Source organism: Silurus meridionalis, chromosome 1 (assembly GCF_014805685.1).
Source record: "Silurus meridionalis isolate SWU-2019-XX chromosome 1, ASM1480568v1, whole genome shotgun sequence".
Lineage (NCBI taxonomy): Eukaryota > Metazoa > Chordata > Actinopteri > Siluriformes > Siluridae > Silurus > Silurus meridionalis.
The window spans coordinates 17,752,176-17,771,518 of record NC_060884.1 but is presented as its reverse complement, the minus strand read 5'-3'; the positions used below and the strand labels follow the sequence as shown (position 1 = coordinate 17,771,518).

The window sequence follows — 19,343 nt, the reverse complement described above, 5'->3', positions numbered from 1 at the left end:
AACCCCACCTCCATTCTCAACCCAGGGGATCTGACTCTGCACCCAACATCACTGTCGGATGCACACACACACACACACACACACACACACACACACACACACACACACACACACACACACACACACACACACACACACACACACACACACACACACACACACACACATACACACACATCTGCAGCAGTGCTCAGCAGCTACTAGAATACAGCCCAGGGCTTTAAATTGCTTAGTCTGTGCAGTGCCATTCATTTTAAGTGAGTTTAAGTCCAGAAGGAGTCATTAGCCACTGCTTCTCTCAGCTGCTTGCCCAGAAATCAGCAAACCTAAAGGAAAAATACATTTTCAGATATTGCCAATAAGCATTTGTTTTACTGTTAAATTCTTCACCTAGTAAATATTTTGTGTATGCTTGTTTTTTTTGTGTGTGTTTTGTTTAGTTCACAGAAATGCTGAGCTGTACACAGCAAATCTCTAATAAAGTGAACAGGACCTGAAAGTCACCCAAGTATTGATTAGTAATGGATGAAATTAAACGGATGAGAGGGTCTGCTCAAATAGCAAAATGTATCAGATGGATATTTGTTATTAATGCTTTATGAAACATCTGGAGAGAGAATAGAAACTATATTCAAAGTTTTGTAAAGACTTGCTTTTACTATGTTATAAACACGGTAGATGTCAAACATTGTCATAGTTTGTCCTTTTAGTTAAATGAAGTTGTGTAGCGATGTTGTGCCAAGATAAACATAATCATGCTATTTAATATATATTGTGTGATTTACATTTCTTAAAAGCTGATCTCCTTTTCTCTAAACTGTGAACACAAAACCCAATTTTCAAGCTACATTCACAAAACCTCAGACTCTTCTTGCAAAACCAAACTTTCACCTCAAAACAGTTCAATCTGTGCTCAAAACTGAACTATGTTGTCAAATTGTGCCCCGAGTCAATCAAATTTAAAATAACTACGGAACAGTCACTAAACACTACGTAGGAAAATAGTAAACACAATGCTAAATAAATGTTTATTGTTCACTGTAGGCTAAATGCATGTTGCAAAACAAAAAAACCTGTGCATTTAGCACTTGTACAAAAAGACAAAACAGAAATATTGTGCATTTACACGTAGCACTTGTAAACACAAACAGAAATCTTATGCGTTTGCCACTTGTGTACAGTTAGCCCATTTAAAAATAAAGTACAAAAATATACAAATAAGTGCATTACTCAGCCACAGCATCATGTCTCCGTACTGGGTCAGGCCACAGGACTTCATCCACATCACAGGCCACATTTTGTCTGGCCAGGCAACGGGGGAAAAAACCCCTGGCATGCCGTATCCAGGCTTGGCATGCCTCCACACCTATGTCACCACAGGCAAATCCCATGGCTTGCAGGAGATGTACCCTGGTGTAAGGTTGGCCTTCATATACCTTCCACCGCCATGAGGAGAAGAATTCCTCAATGGTGTTTAGGAAAGGGGAGTACGGTGGAAGGCAAAGATTGATAAAACCTTGGTTTATATTGAACCACTCTCTAACCTGGAGGGCTCTGTGAAAACTCACATTGTCCCAAACAACAACATAGATGGGATGCTCATCCTGCTGCCCTAACAGAGCATCTCACGTGTGATTGAGGAAAATGAGGAGCTGGTGAGTGTTGTAGGGCCCCAGGTTGGCATGATGGTGGACAACCCCATGATTGCTGATGGCAGCACATAATGTGCCACCACACTGCCCAGGAACACCAACAATGGCCCGATGGCCAATCACATTACGGCCTCTCCTTCTCCTTTTGGTGAGATTAAACCCAGCCTCATTCATGTACACGTATTCATGGGGTCTTTCCATTACATCCAGTTGAAGAACGTTTGTAAGTAATACGGAAAAAGTGATTTAGGCCACTACAGTAAATCACTACTTAGAGTAATCAACATTGAATGTGTCTGGATATATGCCAACCTGTACATACTGGAATCTTTGCTCCTTTACTCTGAGTCTTAGTTGTGATCAAAGGGCACTTAGTATAGCTGTTTCATGCGCAGTCTGTTGCGCCTGAAGACACGATCAACAGTAGAGAGGCTGACACTGTTGATACCCTCAAAATGTACATGGTCCTCAATGATCTTCTGCTGAATTTCACTCAGTTTAATGGCATTGTTCTCATGGACCATATCTCTTAGTGTGGGGAGAACATACCTGTCCTCCCACCCCCATGTGGCAGTCTTTCAATTCTACAAAAAGAGAACATGGAGTTACAAAAAATGTACATTGAATACTAGGCCTACAAACAGTTAGATCAACCCTCCATGACAATACTACAGTACATTGGTACAGTGATGTAATGAAACATATATTTACTTACAGTATACTGTGGTACAGTATATAGTATGTCATACAGTAATTGCTGTCAACATTTACATACTGTACTATAATGTCAAAAATAGGTAATTACCTGTTCTCTTCTCAAAATCTTCAGATTATGGTGGAAACAGTAAATCTACTGATGTTTGGTTGTACCCTTTGTCCAGCCTCCCTCATGTTCATACCATGGACAAGAACATGGTCAATCACAGTAGCTTTGATTTCATCAGATATTACTGTTCTTTGTCTTCGCTGACCACCTCGACCTCTTCTCACACAAACTTTTCCTCTCAGATTTCTATCCATTGTAGGGTCTCACAAACCAGTGCTCCCTGAACTGGCTTACTGTATATGTTCCCTCAAATCATTAGCCACAAGTGTGATCCATTTTGAATTGTTGTGTTTAAGTGGTGACACTTGTGCTTTAATTGTGTTTGACTTTTGTCACCTGTGCTCACCATTATGCAGCACGGGTGCATCACAATGAAAATGTGTTGGCAAGTTGTGTCTAAACAGGTGAAAAGTGCTTATGGTTTTGCCAAAAGAGAGATTGATTCAATCAGTGGGTTCAGGCAACTGAGCATTTGGTTCAGACAATAGGGTTTAGTGTTTTAGCAATTGAGAAAAACTGTAATGGCAGCTTATGTTAATAATATGTATTTTATAAAACCTGATGTAAATATCAGGACAGTGATAGGCTGTATTAACTCATGAAAGTGCAATTTGAGACATAATTTTATTTATCATAGAAAGTGAGTTGTCAGGAGATAACTCATATTAAATTAATAGTTAATAAGAAAGTGCTTGTCATTTATTAGTAATAACATGCTGTCTTTATTGAATAGAACAACACTTTATATCATGTGATATAAATATAAAAGATATAAAAATCACAACTAACAAATTGTTCCAAACAGAAGAAATAAGTAAATCACCCTGTCACTTTTCCGATGTTGGCAGTCTTTGGCTCATAGGCTAATTGCATATATAAAAAAACTGGATTTTTAACATTTTATGTATTTAATCTTCTGCATTTCATCCTTGCTAATGATCTATAATTATATCATTGTTGTTATTCTGGAAAGCATAATCACACTTCCCTCTTTCTTGCTTTTTTATTAAATATGAACTTTTAATCAATATTTAAATACATTTGTTGCTTTATGCCATTATAGGACAAAAATTTACATCTGGCAGCTAGTATTTTTTTGTGGCCACCGTGTAAAACAATGTACTTCCCTTAAATGTTATGGTGAGTACTTTTTTTTAAAGTAACATTTGTCATAAACCCTATAGTACCCCAAATAGTAGCATGCAACAGATATCTGGAGATACACTGTCATGGAAAATAATAACTGCTGATTTCACCACTGATCTAGGAACTCTGATCTAAGATCCAGCTTGGCTTTTCTCATGTGTGCTCTCATAACTAGCATCGTGACATTACTTCTGGAGTTCATCCAAAGAGCCACTTACAAAAGTGTTGCATAAAAGAAAAAAAATGTAAGGCCATTAATAACAAGCTACATCATAGCTGCACCTAACTTTTCTTTGGAATTGCACCTGCTGTATAAAAATAATATAATAAATACAGGATGCTTATTCAAAAAAATATATTTTAATTTTTAAAGTAAGTAGAGTGAATTCATTTTTATTTAATAATTATAGTGATTATGAAAGTTTTTTTCTGTTAGTCAGGGCAGCTGTGTAAACATACTTCTGGAAACATGCTTTCTTATTGAAAACCATGTCACTATTAAATTCCTTAAACATTTACCACATTTAGAAGCTCTTACTCACAGAAGTGGAAGTGAAGTATTTATTATAAAGTATAGCCTCATGCTGGCAAAAATAGGCCATGGGCTAAGAATATCTAATATCACACTAGTTTACTTGTTTACTGAAGAGATGTGTTTTTAGTTTTAATTTAATAGCAGCTTGTGACATCTCCAGTATGCCAAGTATTGTTTAGGCTTATTATATTGTATTAAAACGAATGTACAATTATTAAGCACAATTGAATTTAAAAGGAGGATGTGTGTGTGTGTGTGTGTGTGTGTGTGTGTGTGTGTGTGTGTGTGTGTGTGTGTGTGTGTGTGAGAGTGTGTGTGTGTGTGTGTGTGTGTGTGTGTGTGTGTGTGTGAGAGAGTGTGTGTGTGTGTGTGTGTGTGTGTGTGTGTGTGTGTGTGTGTGTGTGTGTGTGTGTGTGTGTGTGTGTGTGTGTGTGTGTGTGTGTGTGTGTGTGTGTGTGTGTGTGTGTGTGTTTCATTACAGATCTGTAAATGAACCATAAAATGAATGTAAACAGAACAAAGAACAAAGTTGGGTTTGTCCACTTCTAGATGAACACTCATTACACACTGAATGAAATATAGCCAGACTAGAGGGACAGTTTGTGGTGAGGCTTTGATGAACAGCCAAACTTGTTCTTCATTAAGCAAAGAGAAGCTGGCTACAGACACACTGCAGCATCACTTCAATTAATAAGATTGCTTTGCAGGCTTTTAATGGTCCACTCCCTTCAAAGACCAAGAGTATCAACTTATTACAATAAAGATAGCCCTATTGATTTGTTGATGTAGGATTCTGTTGATATATAAAGTCTCATGCCATTATAATGTGTGTATATGTGTAAATATTCATACAGATATGTCTATATGTAGTATATCTCGATGTAAATCTGTCGGTATGTTCATCACTGTGTATAATTGCTGTATTCTTGTCAGAGTCATCATGAATCTGGTAATTTCTGGGTGTGAGAGAGGTACACATTCACATGCTCATTCATGTGGAGGGGCAATGTAGCATAGCCAATTTACATACCTGCATGTTTTTGGATGGAAAACATGAATAATCCAACATAGATGAGCTTCACTGTAAAATAATGCTTAAAAAATATACTCTCATTTCCCTGCCATTTTGGGTTAATAGTAAAGGAGTGTACATTGTACAATTTACTGTAAACAACTGTTTTCTCATTTGGCTGATGGTTCAGGATGGTGTTCATGGACCAAGTGAAGGTATTTTGGCAGTATTTGGATTTGAACACATGTTCTGCTTCAGCTCAATGCCTTATTCACTGAGCCATCACAACTAGCTCACATCCAATCTGTGCAGTCTAGAGTCAGCTCAGAGGTAGAAGTGGTTGAATCAGTACAAGCTGCTTGAACTAGTTGTGGTGGGTCAGAGATTAAGGCATTGTGTTACAGTATAGAAGGGTATTTATTTATTTATTTATTTATTTATATAAGGGTTTTTATAATGTGTTGAGGTCCCAGCACCACCAAACTGCCATTTTTGCATCCTTAAATAAGTATTAACCTGGCAAATAAATCTACAATAAGTTTAAACAAATAAAAAAAATATATAAGGGACAACAAGGTGACAAAAAGTGAAAATCATTGTAGCCTTAGAACCCCCTAGTGCCCAATTTGAAATATAAATTATCTAGGTGTGAATGAATGTGTAAAAGTGGTATGTTTATGTGGTAAACTGGCATCCTGCCTTCAGTATATACACTCACTGGCGATTTTAATAGAAGTACCTGCATCCTTATACATTCTTACAATCATCCACACAACTAATCAGGTGACAGCAGTGCAATGGATAAAAACCATGCAAAAGCAAAACCTTTATGTAATCACCTCCTCTGTTTGCAGTCCAGTTTTGGTGAGATTGTGCCTGCTTAGCCTCATATGTCTATTTATGGCTGACAGTAGTGGCACCCCATGTACTATTTGTTTCAAGATGCTTTTGTGCTCTCCGTGGTTGCAAGGAATTTATTTAAGTTTTTTGAGTTAGACTTTATGTTGGCTCAAACCAGTTTTTTTCTGATTTTTCTCATTAACAAGTCATTTCTGCTTTTTAAATCACCACTCACTGGGTGTCATGACCCCACAAAAACCCTACCATCCAGCCAACTCACACCACTGTGTAATGAATAATTTGTTGTGTGTATAAATCCCAGAAGTTCTGAAATACTCAACCCACCTCATGACACCAATAAACATGCCAAGGTCAGAGTCACAAAGATCACATGCTGATGTTGAATGTGAACATTAACTTGACCGCATGGTGTTCTGAAATACACTGCAAGCTCATGATTGGCTGATTGGACAATTGCATGAATGTGCTAGTGTTCCTAACAAAGGAATCAATGTGAAAACAAGGTTTCAAATGTAACTGCATTGGCTGCATTGTCGGCATGGTTTGAGTTTGTCCCCTAAGTGGGAAGAGTCACCACTACAAATCAATACACAGTTCTTCTGACTGATCACTTTTGTCCTATGAAGGAGCATTTTATCCTGATGGGAGTTCCCCATCCACAAGGAACAAGGATTCAGTATAAGATTTAGTATAAAAGCCATTTGCTGTGACTTTTGTAGTTTTCAGATCTTAACCCAATCAAACATCTGTGAATTTTAATATGTAAGTATGAGACTAAATGTTTATATATTTATACTTTGTGTAATATAAAACTATAAGTTTGAATAGTTTTATGGTTATAAATTGCAGGTCATTGCATCTGTCAAATGAAAAAGATATTGTTGTGAAATGTTTTCCTTTATGTTTCACCTTTATTTGAGGTGTTCTGTTCAAAATAATGTGCAAATGCTGCCATAGTGCAGCCAACACAAACACACCCTCTAGACTCTAGACCTCTTTAAAGCCTGGTGGCACCACCCCTCCCCTGCAGTTCTTCATTAGTGTTCCAGGCTGCACAGCCTATCCCACAGCACCTCTCACAGGCACTCACCCTTCAACCTCTCCACCTCCATCCCCGTCTCCCACTGTGAGACCATCTGCCTAACCTACGATCCAACAAAACACCACAGGCTGTGGACACCCATGCTGTGCCTATTGGACAAACAAAGTCAAGTATGAAAGATGGTTCAGAGATCCTATTTATTCTTCGTGCTGATGTGCTATTTCCAGCCCGTAAAAATGGGCTAATAATCTTAGGCACAATTTTTCACAGCAACTGTTGCTGCTAGAAGCACCAGTAAAATATCTTTTGTTACTAACACTTTTTATGCATGCACAGATATTTCATTTACAAAAGATAACAAAAAAAAAGCTGTAATAATTTTTAACAAATCAAAATATTTAGATATTTTAATGTTAAAGTTTTTAGTTTAAATTGTTTAACACAGGAAGTCTATGGCTATGTTGTGTAACTAATCTTTCACTTAATTTGCTTGTAGTCTTTTAAACTTTACTGTTTCTGAAGTTTTTAGACAGTAATCTGCCTATCCCCTTAGCTAAATGGACTTAACCTAAGCTGTCTGCCTCAAGATCGATAAAGCTGAATAGCCGAGGAGGTAATAAAATGAAGTATTGATTTTTATGCAGCTCAATTTACTTACACAAGCACTTTATCATTATTTGTTTTACTTTGTGTGTTGTGCATTGTTACATGAAGGTTATATTGTCTACAGTTAGAGAAACAAATAGATGTTTTATATAATTTGAATAACTAATTTATTAATTATTTATACAACATCAAAACAATGCTTTTAAGCATTGAGCTAGCTTTTGCTTGCTTATTGGTCATACATGATTTGGAGGCAGGCAATATTGTCTTTTATAGTCTCTGTGTGTCATGCTTACGCATTCTCTTTCTCTTTCTGAGTCATGATGCAAATACATGTTAATTCAGAGTCAAAAGTCTAAATATGTATAGCCAGGTTGCACGCAATGGTGTTGTTGACAGAATTTCTTTGTATTACTGCTGGTCCTTTCACTACATTTATAATGGTCATAGCACTGAATGCTAGTAGTCTATTTGACTACTATTTGAGTCTACATACCAAGAAGCAGACTGTATATAAATCATATAACTACACATCATACTTTTTAAATCTGTACTTCACAAACAAAATGGCTGGAAAATACTGAGAGATGATCAACAAAACAGGCATGGACAAGACTAGATCAGTGTGAAGCAGGCAGATAGATTGATAGATTGATCATCCCAGGTTATTAAAATATATTAGTGTGACTGTAAACAAAAGTGTTATGTAGTCTGGTGACTGTGTGTGGGAAGAGAGTATAAATGGAGTTCATGTGATGAGGTCATAGGCTGAGGTTTATAGGAGGTGGCAGGTATGTGATAGTTTGCGTGTTACTTTATATCAATAATAACTTACTGTTTATGAACATTATACTGTATTCAGTGGTTTATAAATACATTACGAATAGAGTTCCAGTGTAAACGTACGTAAATTAAAGCTATATAGTATTACACATTTGCGTAGTGGTAAATCTTTTGTCCTTCAAATCCTTAATCCTTATGACATCTGCTTGGTAATACATTTGATCTCATTACTCACTCCAGCCCCGATGAGCATTCTTACAGCTGCACATGTAAAGTGCACTGTACAGAAAGCCAAACTGAGATGCAGAACAGCTGCAAAATTAGCACACCTGGTGGAGAAAAGAGGTTGTACACCTTCAGTTCAGCAGGTAAAATGTATTTTGATGAAAGCTATTTCATTGCTTTTTTAAAAAAAAAAAAAAGTTATAGCAATTTATTTTGTTGCAATGATTTATAATGTATATTAAAGTATGAACTTTTGTGATAAGTAAGCGATGGCAACATTTTGCAGATTTGTTTTGTTAATCACACCAATGTTAATGTTAATCACACCAATTCACAATCTCTCTCTCTCTCTCTCTCTCTCTCTCTCTCTCTCAATACATCAATCTGTCAGCAGCAATCCTTTTTATCTATCCATTCTAATTTAACACCAATTTACACCTCTGTGAAACTCCCCATCTGTATCTCTCCTGTCCAGCCAGGGTTGGCCAGGTTATACTTTAATGTGTATACTTTTACACATGAGCTCTCAGGCAATAAAAACCTGTTATTTCTAGCCACTGTATTCCTTTCAGTGTAATACCATCTTCATGATTGTGCTAAGTAAGATGCCAGAGCTGGTTTTATGGACAGTGCTGAAAGATTTATTAACGAGGGCTATTTTAAGACTCTCTGCAGCTTTTCCTGTCATGCATCTCTGCTACGGCGCAGTACATCTATACTGTATTACTTTATTTATAGTACAGGGCGCACGTGATGCCTATTAAGCTCTATAATATGTATTCTGCTAGTAGAGAACATTCTCATTAGGCTTAATTGAATGTATGCATCAGTCTCCGCTATTAGACATACTATTTTCTAAAAATAGAAGTGCATTTTTAATGAAATCCTCCCAGTGCTGCAGTATTTCCCAATCCAGACTTAAGTGCAATGCGACTTTTGCTATTCGGTTTCCCAGTGCATTCGTACCAGGCATTTAGTGCTGTTTAGTCAGTTGGTTCAGGTGCATTGCTGCATGGAGCGCGCTTGTGTTGGTATATAGAGTACGTGATACTGTAGAACACCTCTAGGGGGCAATAAAGATGAACTAATCGGTGTTACTTTTCTTAAGTATCAGCGTTTCACCTGCATCTTCTAAGAGACGTCTGGGAGAATATAGTGGAAATTAATCCAGCCATGTACATATCTCAGTACATTTGTATGTAGTATAAAAAGAAGAGCTTTTATGGATGGTAAAAAGGATTAAAAGGTAGGATTAAAACCCTACCACTTGCTTAGATCCTCTATCATTTCATGACCTCATCTCATAAGCCATGTTAAAAATAATCAATAAAAAAGAAACCAAATGTCTGCTTATACTAATGGATCTAAACAAATTCTAAAAATTCCATGAAGACGAGAACATTAACTGGTGAACAAAATGAATACTGTGCACACACTTCCTGATGATGAAGGTGTCATCTTCTATTCTTCACCTCCCTCCTCCTGTCTCACTGTTTAATCTATTTCTGTCTCCTGTGAATATTCTGTCAACCCCCCAACACTTGCTCAAAACGTATCTTCCAAAACCACCCTCTAGTTCTTTCATGCTCAAAAGAGAAAAATAGATTCCTTATTTTTCTATCTTTTTCTTTTTTCCTTCATCATTGTCTATTTATAGCTCATGCTGTTTTCTGCCTAATAGACTTACACAGGAACATACAGGATGCTGAACACAAGAGAAAAATGGTGCAAAAAGAAATAGCTTCTAATTTGTTTTTCTACTGTAGAACTGCTACAAAGCATGCAATTAAACTGACTAATGATAATTAACATAAGCAAAAGCTGTCCTGATTGTTTCGCTGTTCTATGAAGTGGTGAAGTCATGAAATGCTTCTTCGCCTAATAACACACACACACACACACACACACACACACACACACACACACACACACACACACACACACACACACACAGAGAGAGAGAGAACACAGAACACAGAAAACATAGAGAAGTAAAATCCAAACACAGGTTTAAGATTGCTTCTTCATTTTCATTATTATTGTAGCATTAAGACATGAGTTGACATTTGGAACGGTTCTATGCTTAGTCTCAATCATTAGATTGTCTCCTTATTGTACTATTAAAGTGCATCTCATTCGGAACCAAACAATGTGCTGAACTTCCCTCCATGCTCCTTATGTTATTTTCCATATTTGTTTTGTTGTAAATGTTTTTTAAATTGAAAAAAACAAATGTATACAATCTACAGCATACTGTAGTTGCTAGGCTTCATTGATATGAAGGATGAAAGGTGTAAGTTACATGTCACTTAAGTCCTTGAAAGCACTTATCTTTAGCATCATCAGGTAAACTGAAAATGGCTGGATAACATATAACAGATTTTGCACAGAACTCTGCAGACTATATATATATATATATATATATATATATATATATATATATATATATATATATGTGTGTGTGTGTGTGTGTGTGTGTGTGTGTGTGTGTGTGTGCGTGCAATAGCAATCTGCCCCAAATCTGCTTTATTTAAACCTGGACTGCAGTTGTAAAGCTCTAAGATGATTGTAACTCCCCAAGCAGTAGCGCATTGATACACAGAGACACGATTCATGCTCAACACACAAAAACAGGTTTGCATAATTGAGTAATGAGATCCATTTTTTAACGTTGCCAGTTCCATCAGGCTCTAATAAAACATGATCTTAATGAAAGCAGCTGAAATACAATGAGCTTCATCAGAAAGATATATGAATGGGGAGTGTGTTTTCAATCAAAGACAATTCTTAATTGATCTTCGGTCAAAATCTTAAATATTCATAATCATTTTTATACCGATTTTTTGTTTGGTCTGCTGATGAAGCAAATGTTACATGATGAAGCAAATCTCATTGGCTACAGTAGTTAAGGAACCGAGTTGAGCTAATATATTGCACTTACATATCTCAGTAAAGATAGAATAGAATAGAATAAGACATGACCGTTTGCATCCTTCCAGTCTTAGGCAATGGAATGATAATAAGATATATATAAAAGAAAAATTAAGACATTTGGTGCTCCAATATAAAAAACAAACAAACAAACAAACACAATACCTGCAATCAATATGATGGCAGTGGTTTGTAAATCTGCCTTTTAAAAGTGCTAAATATACAATGAGAAACAAATTATTCACAGGCATACATTCTCTTTCATTTTCAGGTCACACATATGATGCTTGCCAGTGAAAATGAAATAAAATAAACACAAAAAAAAACAGTGCAAGTGTGCAGGAAATGGGACGATACATTCTTTCTGTGTACTTTTCTATGCATAGAATAAAGCTCACTGTCTGTTGCATTTAAGTTATTATATATTAATCTGACTGGCCATGTACAATGTGCATACACCTGTTATTTTGTTTTTTTTTCTGTTTTTTTTAAACAGCCACATAAGGTCTTAAATGCAAATGACCAAAATGACCAAAATATGAACTTTCAAGGAATGCACTTCAAGCCTCAGCTAGAACAAAGCTGAAAGCTAATAGCTGTGAGGAATTCTTCCTTCTCTACACAAGTGTCAGCAAATACAGTCTGTTTCAGAAATAAAAAATTAAAAACTAAAAAAAACATGCACTGTGCATGATGATTGCTACACAATAAAACATTTCACTTTCATTATTTCCTGCCAAACAATAGAAGATAAAAGCAAAAGAGTTAAAAAAACAAAAACTAATTGAAGTTCAATGCTTTGGTTAAACAATCTTAAATGCCAATTTGGAAGTTTGAATGACCAAAAATGCTTCTACACTTCTAATACATACTGCACTAGCTACCATTGTAAGACCCATAGAAGAAAGTAAAAGAGCTACTGGCCTCAGGAAAAAAAAGCTCAGGCTACTGCAGTATGACCTCAGTATGACCGATTTGAAAGTTATACAGCTTTGTGGTGCTCTCAATATCATTGATATCCATTACGCTATAATATAATGTATTGATTTATAGTCCTTTCCTTGTCATGAGAGAAGTAAACCTGATTCTTTAGGAAGGTCAACTGATGCTATCAGGAACGTGACGATGCAGCTACTGCAATGTACTGTTAAGTCATTCTAGTCATGTTCTGTGGCTCTGCCAACTACCTAAAGGTCACTATGTGCATCCCATTGCCTTTGAATCCAAAGACAAATAAAACATAACAAAACAAAAACAAAAATAAAACAAAACCTAAAAGCTGCACTGTGTTCATGCCCATTATTTTATATTAGCTACCATATACACAATAGACTTTAGACATACAGTGGAATAAAACATTCTGAGACTACACGAATATCAGATTCAGTTTAGTATTTGATTTGTCCCAATTTTCTTTTAATACCAGTGTGCACTTTTACTGGCATAGAGTCCAGTTTGCATAAAACCTGATGATACATTTCAGAACTATTACAGTCCCATTGGTGTTACTATCGCAAAATGACCTACATTTAAATGGAAATATTGCAAAATCCTGAAAAGTAAATATAAGATATAGAATTCAATATCATTTGATTTTTTTAATACAGTTTCAGAATTTTGAACCCAACTGTATATCTAAAGTTCTTTCTAGAGCCTCTCCATATAAATGGAACAATTAAATTCACTGCATAAAATAATTCATATTGTGATTATAATAAAATATTTTTTATATGTTGTTAATGCTAGCAATTTGCTATATTCACTGGCTAAATATATGTTGTGTTTTATTACAGTGTTAGTTAGATATGGCTTGTTTACTTCCCAAGTAAATTGAATATCAATCATTATCTTAGAAAAGTAAGGAAATGATCAAAATGCTGAACTACAACACAACTTGAGCTGCTTGTTTCTGTGGTACATATGTAACATGTTCCATAATCACATCACTGTCACATTAAATGTTGCTACAATATCATTGGTACAGGCAACTTGTGTTCTAAGGATATTCAGAGATTTTGGGATCTGTTTGAATAAAATAATTCTTCTAATTGGTGTGAGTTTTGGTCAGTGTCACTGTTTTCTGTACCAAATCATGTAGCTGGCCTTAACCCAAAATTGGTCAGCAAACAACAGCATAATCTGGTCTGTATGATATTAAAAAGATGATAAACATACATGCTGCACAAATGTGATTAATTGCATTGATGTGGACATAAAATATGGCACAGAAACTTTCAGTCTGTCTTGAAAGTCTTTGCAGTAAATGCTTTCATGAGAGTATAGATGTTAGTGTTGTCCATACATATATAGGCTACTGGGGAGACGATGGTCTTAAAAACTGTTTTAAATGCTTTGAGCTAATTGAATCTGAGTTTATCGTGTTTATCATGTTTAAGTATTACTCCTATTAGACATCTATTATAAGCAGCAGCAACAATGGAGGAAGGTTTTCTTCTCATAAGCTTATATCATTATTATTACACTCCCCATGAGGCCTTGCTTTCCTTACAGCAGGAGAAGCACAAGAATATTTTCTTTGGAGAAGCAAAAAGATGTAGCTGAACTTTGAGGACTTGATACATGTTGATAGCGTATACACGTTGTAGACGATAACCCATTTACTTAGGTTGTTTCTTCATCCTCCTCTAGGTTGTACAGTTTCTTCTGCTACAGAAAGTTAGATTTTTTTAGTGAGAGTCATGAAGATGAAAGGTAATTGCATGCACAGATGAACGTTTGAATATGTAGACAACCTTACATAGAGGGCTGGGCTGATCCTGAAATTTCTGAGCAAAACAGAAAATTTCATATCAGTAGCAGAGGTTTTGCCTTATCGTGATCCTCTATAATCCTTTAAAACTTTAAAGCCTCAGAAATCTTGCAGACTAAGGCTGCCATCTCTTTCACAGTCATTTGTAATTATCCAATAATGCAACATCAGTTGATTATACATCAGTCAGCATTTTTTTGATATTCACATAGTTTGTGTTGGCCAAAGTGCAATTGCCTTTTTTGTGATCCTCCCCCTGGAAGTCCTCATTGCTGTTGTTCACTGCTTCTTGAATCTCCATATATTCAGATTTGCTAAGGGTAGAACCACTTTGACTTCCTTTCAGTTCTTCTTGGGAATCGGCTTTGGGGGTGTTAACTTGCAGATATTGGGCTTGCTCCTCACCCTCTGTTTCACGGTGGTAGAAGTAGTTGAAATTTGATACAATGACAGGCACTGGCAAGGCAATTGTCAACACTCCAGCAATGGCACAAAGAGAACCAACAATCTTTCCACCTATAGTAGTGGGTACCATATCTCCATAGCCAACAGTCGTCATAGAAACCACAGCCCACCAGAAGGCATCTGGGATACTGTAGAACTGGGACTCAGGTTCATCTGCTTCAGCAAAGTAGACAGCACTGGAGAAGAGGATGACTCCAATAAAGAGAAAGAAGATGAGCAACCCAAGTTCTCTCATACTGGCCTTCAGAGTTTGCCCAAGAATCTGGAGTCCCTTTGAATGGCGTGAAAGCTTAAAGATTCTAAAGACCCTTACTAGTCTGATGACTCGCAAAATAGCTAATGACATTGCCTGTTGCCCTTGCTGCCCATCTTCTGCTTTCTCTGCCAGTTCTGTTCCTAGTGTAATAAAGTAGGGGATAATAGCCACCACATCAATCATATTCATTATATTCACAAAGAAGCTAGCTTTACTTGGGCAGGCAAAGAACCGCACCAGGAACTCAAAGGAGAACCAGATTATGCAAAGTGTCTCCAGGATGAAGAACGGGTCAGTGAAGGAGGTGGACACATATTTTGTGGTAGAGTTAGTATTATATGTTTGGACTTTATGCATATCCTCGTCATCAGTTCGGAATATAGGCAGAGTCTCTAGACAGAAGCTGACTATTGAAATAAGAATCACCATGACAGATATAATGGCTATAATCCTTGCTGGTCCTGAACTTTCTGGATACTCAAATAGCAACCAGACCTGCTTCTGAAATTCATTGTCAGGCAAAGGCCTCTCCTCTTCCTTTATGAACCCTTCATCCTCCCTGAACATCTCAATAGCCTCCTCTCCAAGCTCATAAAACCGAATTTCTTCTGAAAATATGTCCAGAGTCACATTTACAGGGCGCCGTAACCTTCCACCGGACTGGTAGTAGTAAAGGATGGCATCAAAGCTTGGCCGGTTTCTATCAAAGAAATATTCATTCCTTAAAGGGTCAAAGTATCGAATTCGCTTTTTTGGATCACCAAGCAATGTCTCAGGAAATTGTGAAAGCGTCTTTAACTGTGTTTCAAAGCGGAGACCTGAAATGTTGATGACAACTCTTTCGCAGCAATCCTGTTCTCCCTCAGTGTCATAGTCCTGAGGGTGGCCTGGGTGTGCTGCTGCCTCATCTGAGGGATCTCCTGTTGCCACTGTCATTATGCAGGAGGGTGAGGCCTGCACTTTTCACCTGAGATAGATAGCACAGTGCGAGGAAAATGGAGGGTGATGTCTAACAAGAAGAGGGGTTTAATACCACAGTGTGTTCCCAATGGATTCACTGAAACACAGCAGACAGAGATGCATATGAATACTTCAATTGTACACTGCATGTCATCACAGTACTCTCGCCTCATATATATGTATATATATATATATATATATATATATATATATATATATATATATATATATATATATATATATATATACATCACATTCATGTTTACTCAGTAAATAAGATACAAAGAGGACTCTGAAATCACATTCAACAAGAATCTCTCCTGAATTTACATTCCCACACGAAAACATGTGCTTCATGATTCATCTCCCCAGTGTTTTCCTACAAAATTAGTTGCAAGAAACATGTCTACCAAACTGCTATAACAATGATTTCAGTTTACACAGTGAGCATTATTTAAAAAAAAAACATGATTAATGAGTCTGGGTAGAAAAAATTACTTTATAATATAATGATTATAAGTTGCTGTGAGTCACACTGACAACCATGCAAAAAATAAATCACAGTCTTAGCTGAGTCAGCTGTGTTGGGCAAAAAAACTGGCGGGAAATATGTATACAAAAGACTGAGGCACAAAATGCAGGACAGGGGGAAACTCCAGGACTAGGGTGGTTAAACCTGACTTTGCATCACTGGTGTCACTACATTTTAGAGTGCATTGTGCAATTTTTTCAATTTCAATTCTCTGTTAATGCATACATTTTCAGCAGTGAGATTATCACCTTCATGATGAAGAGAGAACATATTACGACCTACATAGCATTCTGAAAACATTTACATCCTGTCTCTATGACATATAGTATTTACACCTGGTCAAATCCATAAGAAAGAGTTAAGTAATGTAACAAGAATCGTATGATGGATATGGTCTATTACCCAGGTTAATTCTCTGTGCACTGTCCTACCATAAACTTTGTATCTCAATATAGCATTATTGCAAATATGCCAATGTCTTTGACAGACCGACCACCATTCTCACCTCCACACAAGCAGTATACACAGTCTGGTTTTGAGCAAGCTTTACCTATTTATCTTTCTGCATGAAGTCCATGTCGCCCTCCCTTCAGGCACAAAATTATATCATGCTGTTTTGCAGTGGTAGCTCAACGGATAAGGCTCTGGGTTCATGCTTAGAAGGTTGGGGATTTAAACCCCATCACTACCTTAAGCAAGGCCCTTAACCCTCTCTGCTCCAGGGGTTCTGTACAGTATCATATCAGACCCCATCTTTCTAACACTGGATATGCAAAGAAAATAATTTCACTGAGCTGCATGTGACAAATAAAGGCTTGCGTCCTTCTTGAACTCGAAATAATGCTAATGAGAAAAGAACATTATTATAACCCACTATGTGACCTGTTTCCTTGACAAAGACTTGTGCAATCTTCATAGCAAAACCCCCAATGTAGTACTGACTGTAGCTGAAATATCTTTGACATGGTTTATTTGTAACCATTGTTCCTTGAAGCACTACAAGTATTCAGTCTACACTGTGGGGTTTTGCTGTGTGCTATTTTTCTAAAGACCAGTCGATACCAATCAGGATCCTGTCCAGATTTACTCTACCTCTAGGAATAAACTTCCCCCGCCGAAAACCGCTCTTCGATGCCAGGAAGTGTCCGGGAGTCCCCGCGGTGAGGAGAGCACCGGTGCGATGGAGATGCCAAATATCTTCTGTAAAGCTAGCTGTATCCTTTTTTCTTCTGGCGTGAAAGAAGACAAGGAGAAGAGGAGCTAGAGACCTTGGGTGTGTCCTCGCCTCCTCTGGAGCCCCCTGAGCTTCCCGGCAGGTTGTTTAAAACGAAGGACCGCAGAAAAGAAAAGAGGGGGGCAAACAAGCCACAAGCGCTTCCCGTAGTATCCTTGGAAACGACGCGTGCACGCGGCGGTCTCACAACAGAGCGGAGACCTGCAACAGTGACAGCAGCATCATTAAACACCAGCAGCCTCGTGCGAGCATCGCGTCTCCTCTCGGGTCATGTGGAGAAACAACAGATCCCGAATCGCTATAAACGGTGCAGCTTGAGAGTCAGAAGGTTACACGATGTCAGACTTCAGGCTATTCTTAAGTTGTCTGAGCAAACTCATTAGTGTGCCTTATGTGTTTGTTCATCCAAAGCAGAAAAGATCCATCTGGCGGTCTAACAGGTTAAGTGCTCACACATTCTCTACAAATCCACACAACACAATGCTTAAAACTGAACAAGTCAGAAAAAAACAGGTAACGAGGTTTAGACATCAGTCACTGCTTCCTACCTGTTTGTGTCTGTCGCCTTGCAGGTGAAACGCAGCGGTTTATATGTGTGTATATATGTGTGTATGTATGTACTGTATATATGCATGTATTTGTTAGTCTCCGTTGCAAGAGGACGACTCGGTGTTATCCCAATTAGTCAGTTAGTTAAAGCGTTAAACGGCAGCTGCAGAGGAGTGATGCCCTGCATACCAAAAAGACTACGGCACCGCGGATGGACGAGCCTCAGTACCACTCCTCAGTTTGGCGCAGAGTGGCCGCTTTAAAGGGAACGCGTTTTACATGCTGAGATACTGCACTCCTGCCAGGTGAGGGGAAACGTCTCCCTTCACTAAACCCATTAAAAAAAACCGAGTGAAACTCCTAGCAAAAGAGCATGCTTTCTAGGCCAATGTGCTTCAAACTCAGAACAAGTGGCAGTGTGTTAGAGCTTAGTCACATTTGCCATTAAAGTTGAAAATTGAACAAACATTTGCCAGATGAACAAAAACCCACCCAAAAGCTGTCCTTCTAAAAGTTCTTATCAAATCTTATCAAATTAAATGAACACATTAAATTTTTATTACAGTTAATGTTTCTCACCAAAGTTCCAACAGTTGAAAATAACCCAACAGTAAACCTGGAGAAAACCCAAGTTGGAGAACATTTGTAAATGCACACAACCTAAGAATTGTACAGGTGGATCCTGAAGCTGTTTAACAATGTGGTGTGTTCCGAAGCTCAACTAAACAGAGTTTTTTAAAAATGTGTCTTAATGCGAGAACACATCATCTGTAACACAATCTATCATCGCACACATACATAACTAACATAAAGCCCAGATTCCTCAGTTCCATTCAGCAGATGATCCATTATTTAGCATCTAAGTTTGAACAAAGTGCCTTGTATTTATACAGTATTTCTGAATATGTGGGGAATGCATGTACTTTGGCAGGATCGTAAACAAATGTGCTAATTAGAT

The 19,343-nt window shown here is 37.4% G+C and overlaps 1 protein-coding gene across 1 annotated transcript; it reads right to left on the bottom strand.

The window, feature by feature from the left end:
- Positions 1-11,191: 11,191 nt before the first annotated feature.
- Positions 11,192-18,582, bottom strand: LOC124388401 (potassium voltage-gated channel subfamily A member 2). The gene is made up of 3 exons (XM_046853391.1): positions 18,385-18,582; positions 17,695-18,037; positions 11,192-16,167 (listed from the first exon to the last, which is right to left on the bottom strand). The coding sequence occupies exon 3, from the start codon at positions 16,044-16,046 to the stop codon at positions 14,565-14,567; it is 1,482 nt and encodes a 493-aa protein (XP_046709347.1). The 5' UTR covers positions 16,047-16,167; positions 17,695-18,037; positions 18,385-18,582; the 3' UTR covers positions 11,192-14,564.
- Between the last annotated feature and the right edge of the window lie 761 nt (positions 18,583-19,343).

Excerpts from the sequence above, each read along its gene's own strand:
- LOC124388401 (XM_046853391.1), bottom strand. The coding sequence starts at position 16,046 with ATGACAGTGGCAACAGGAGATCCCTCAGATGAGGCAGCAGCACACCCA.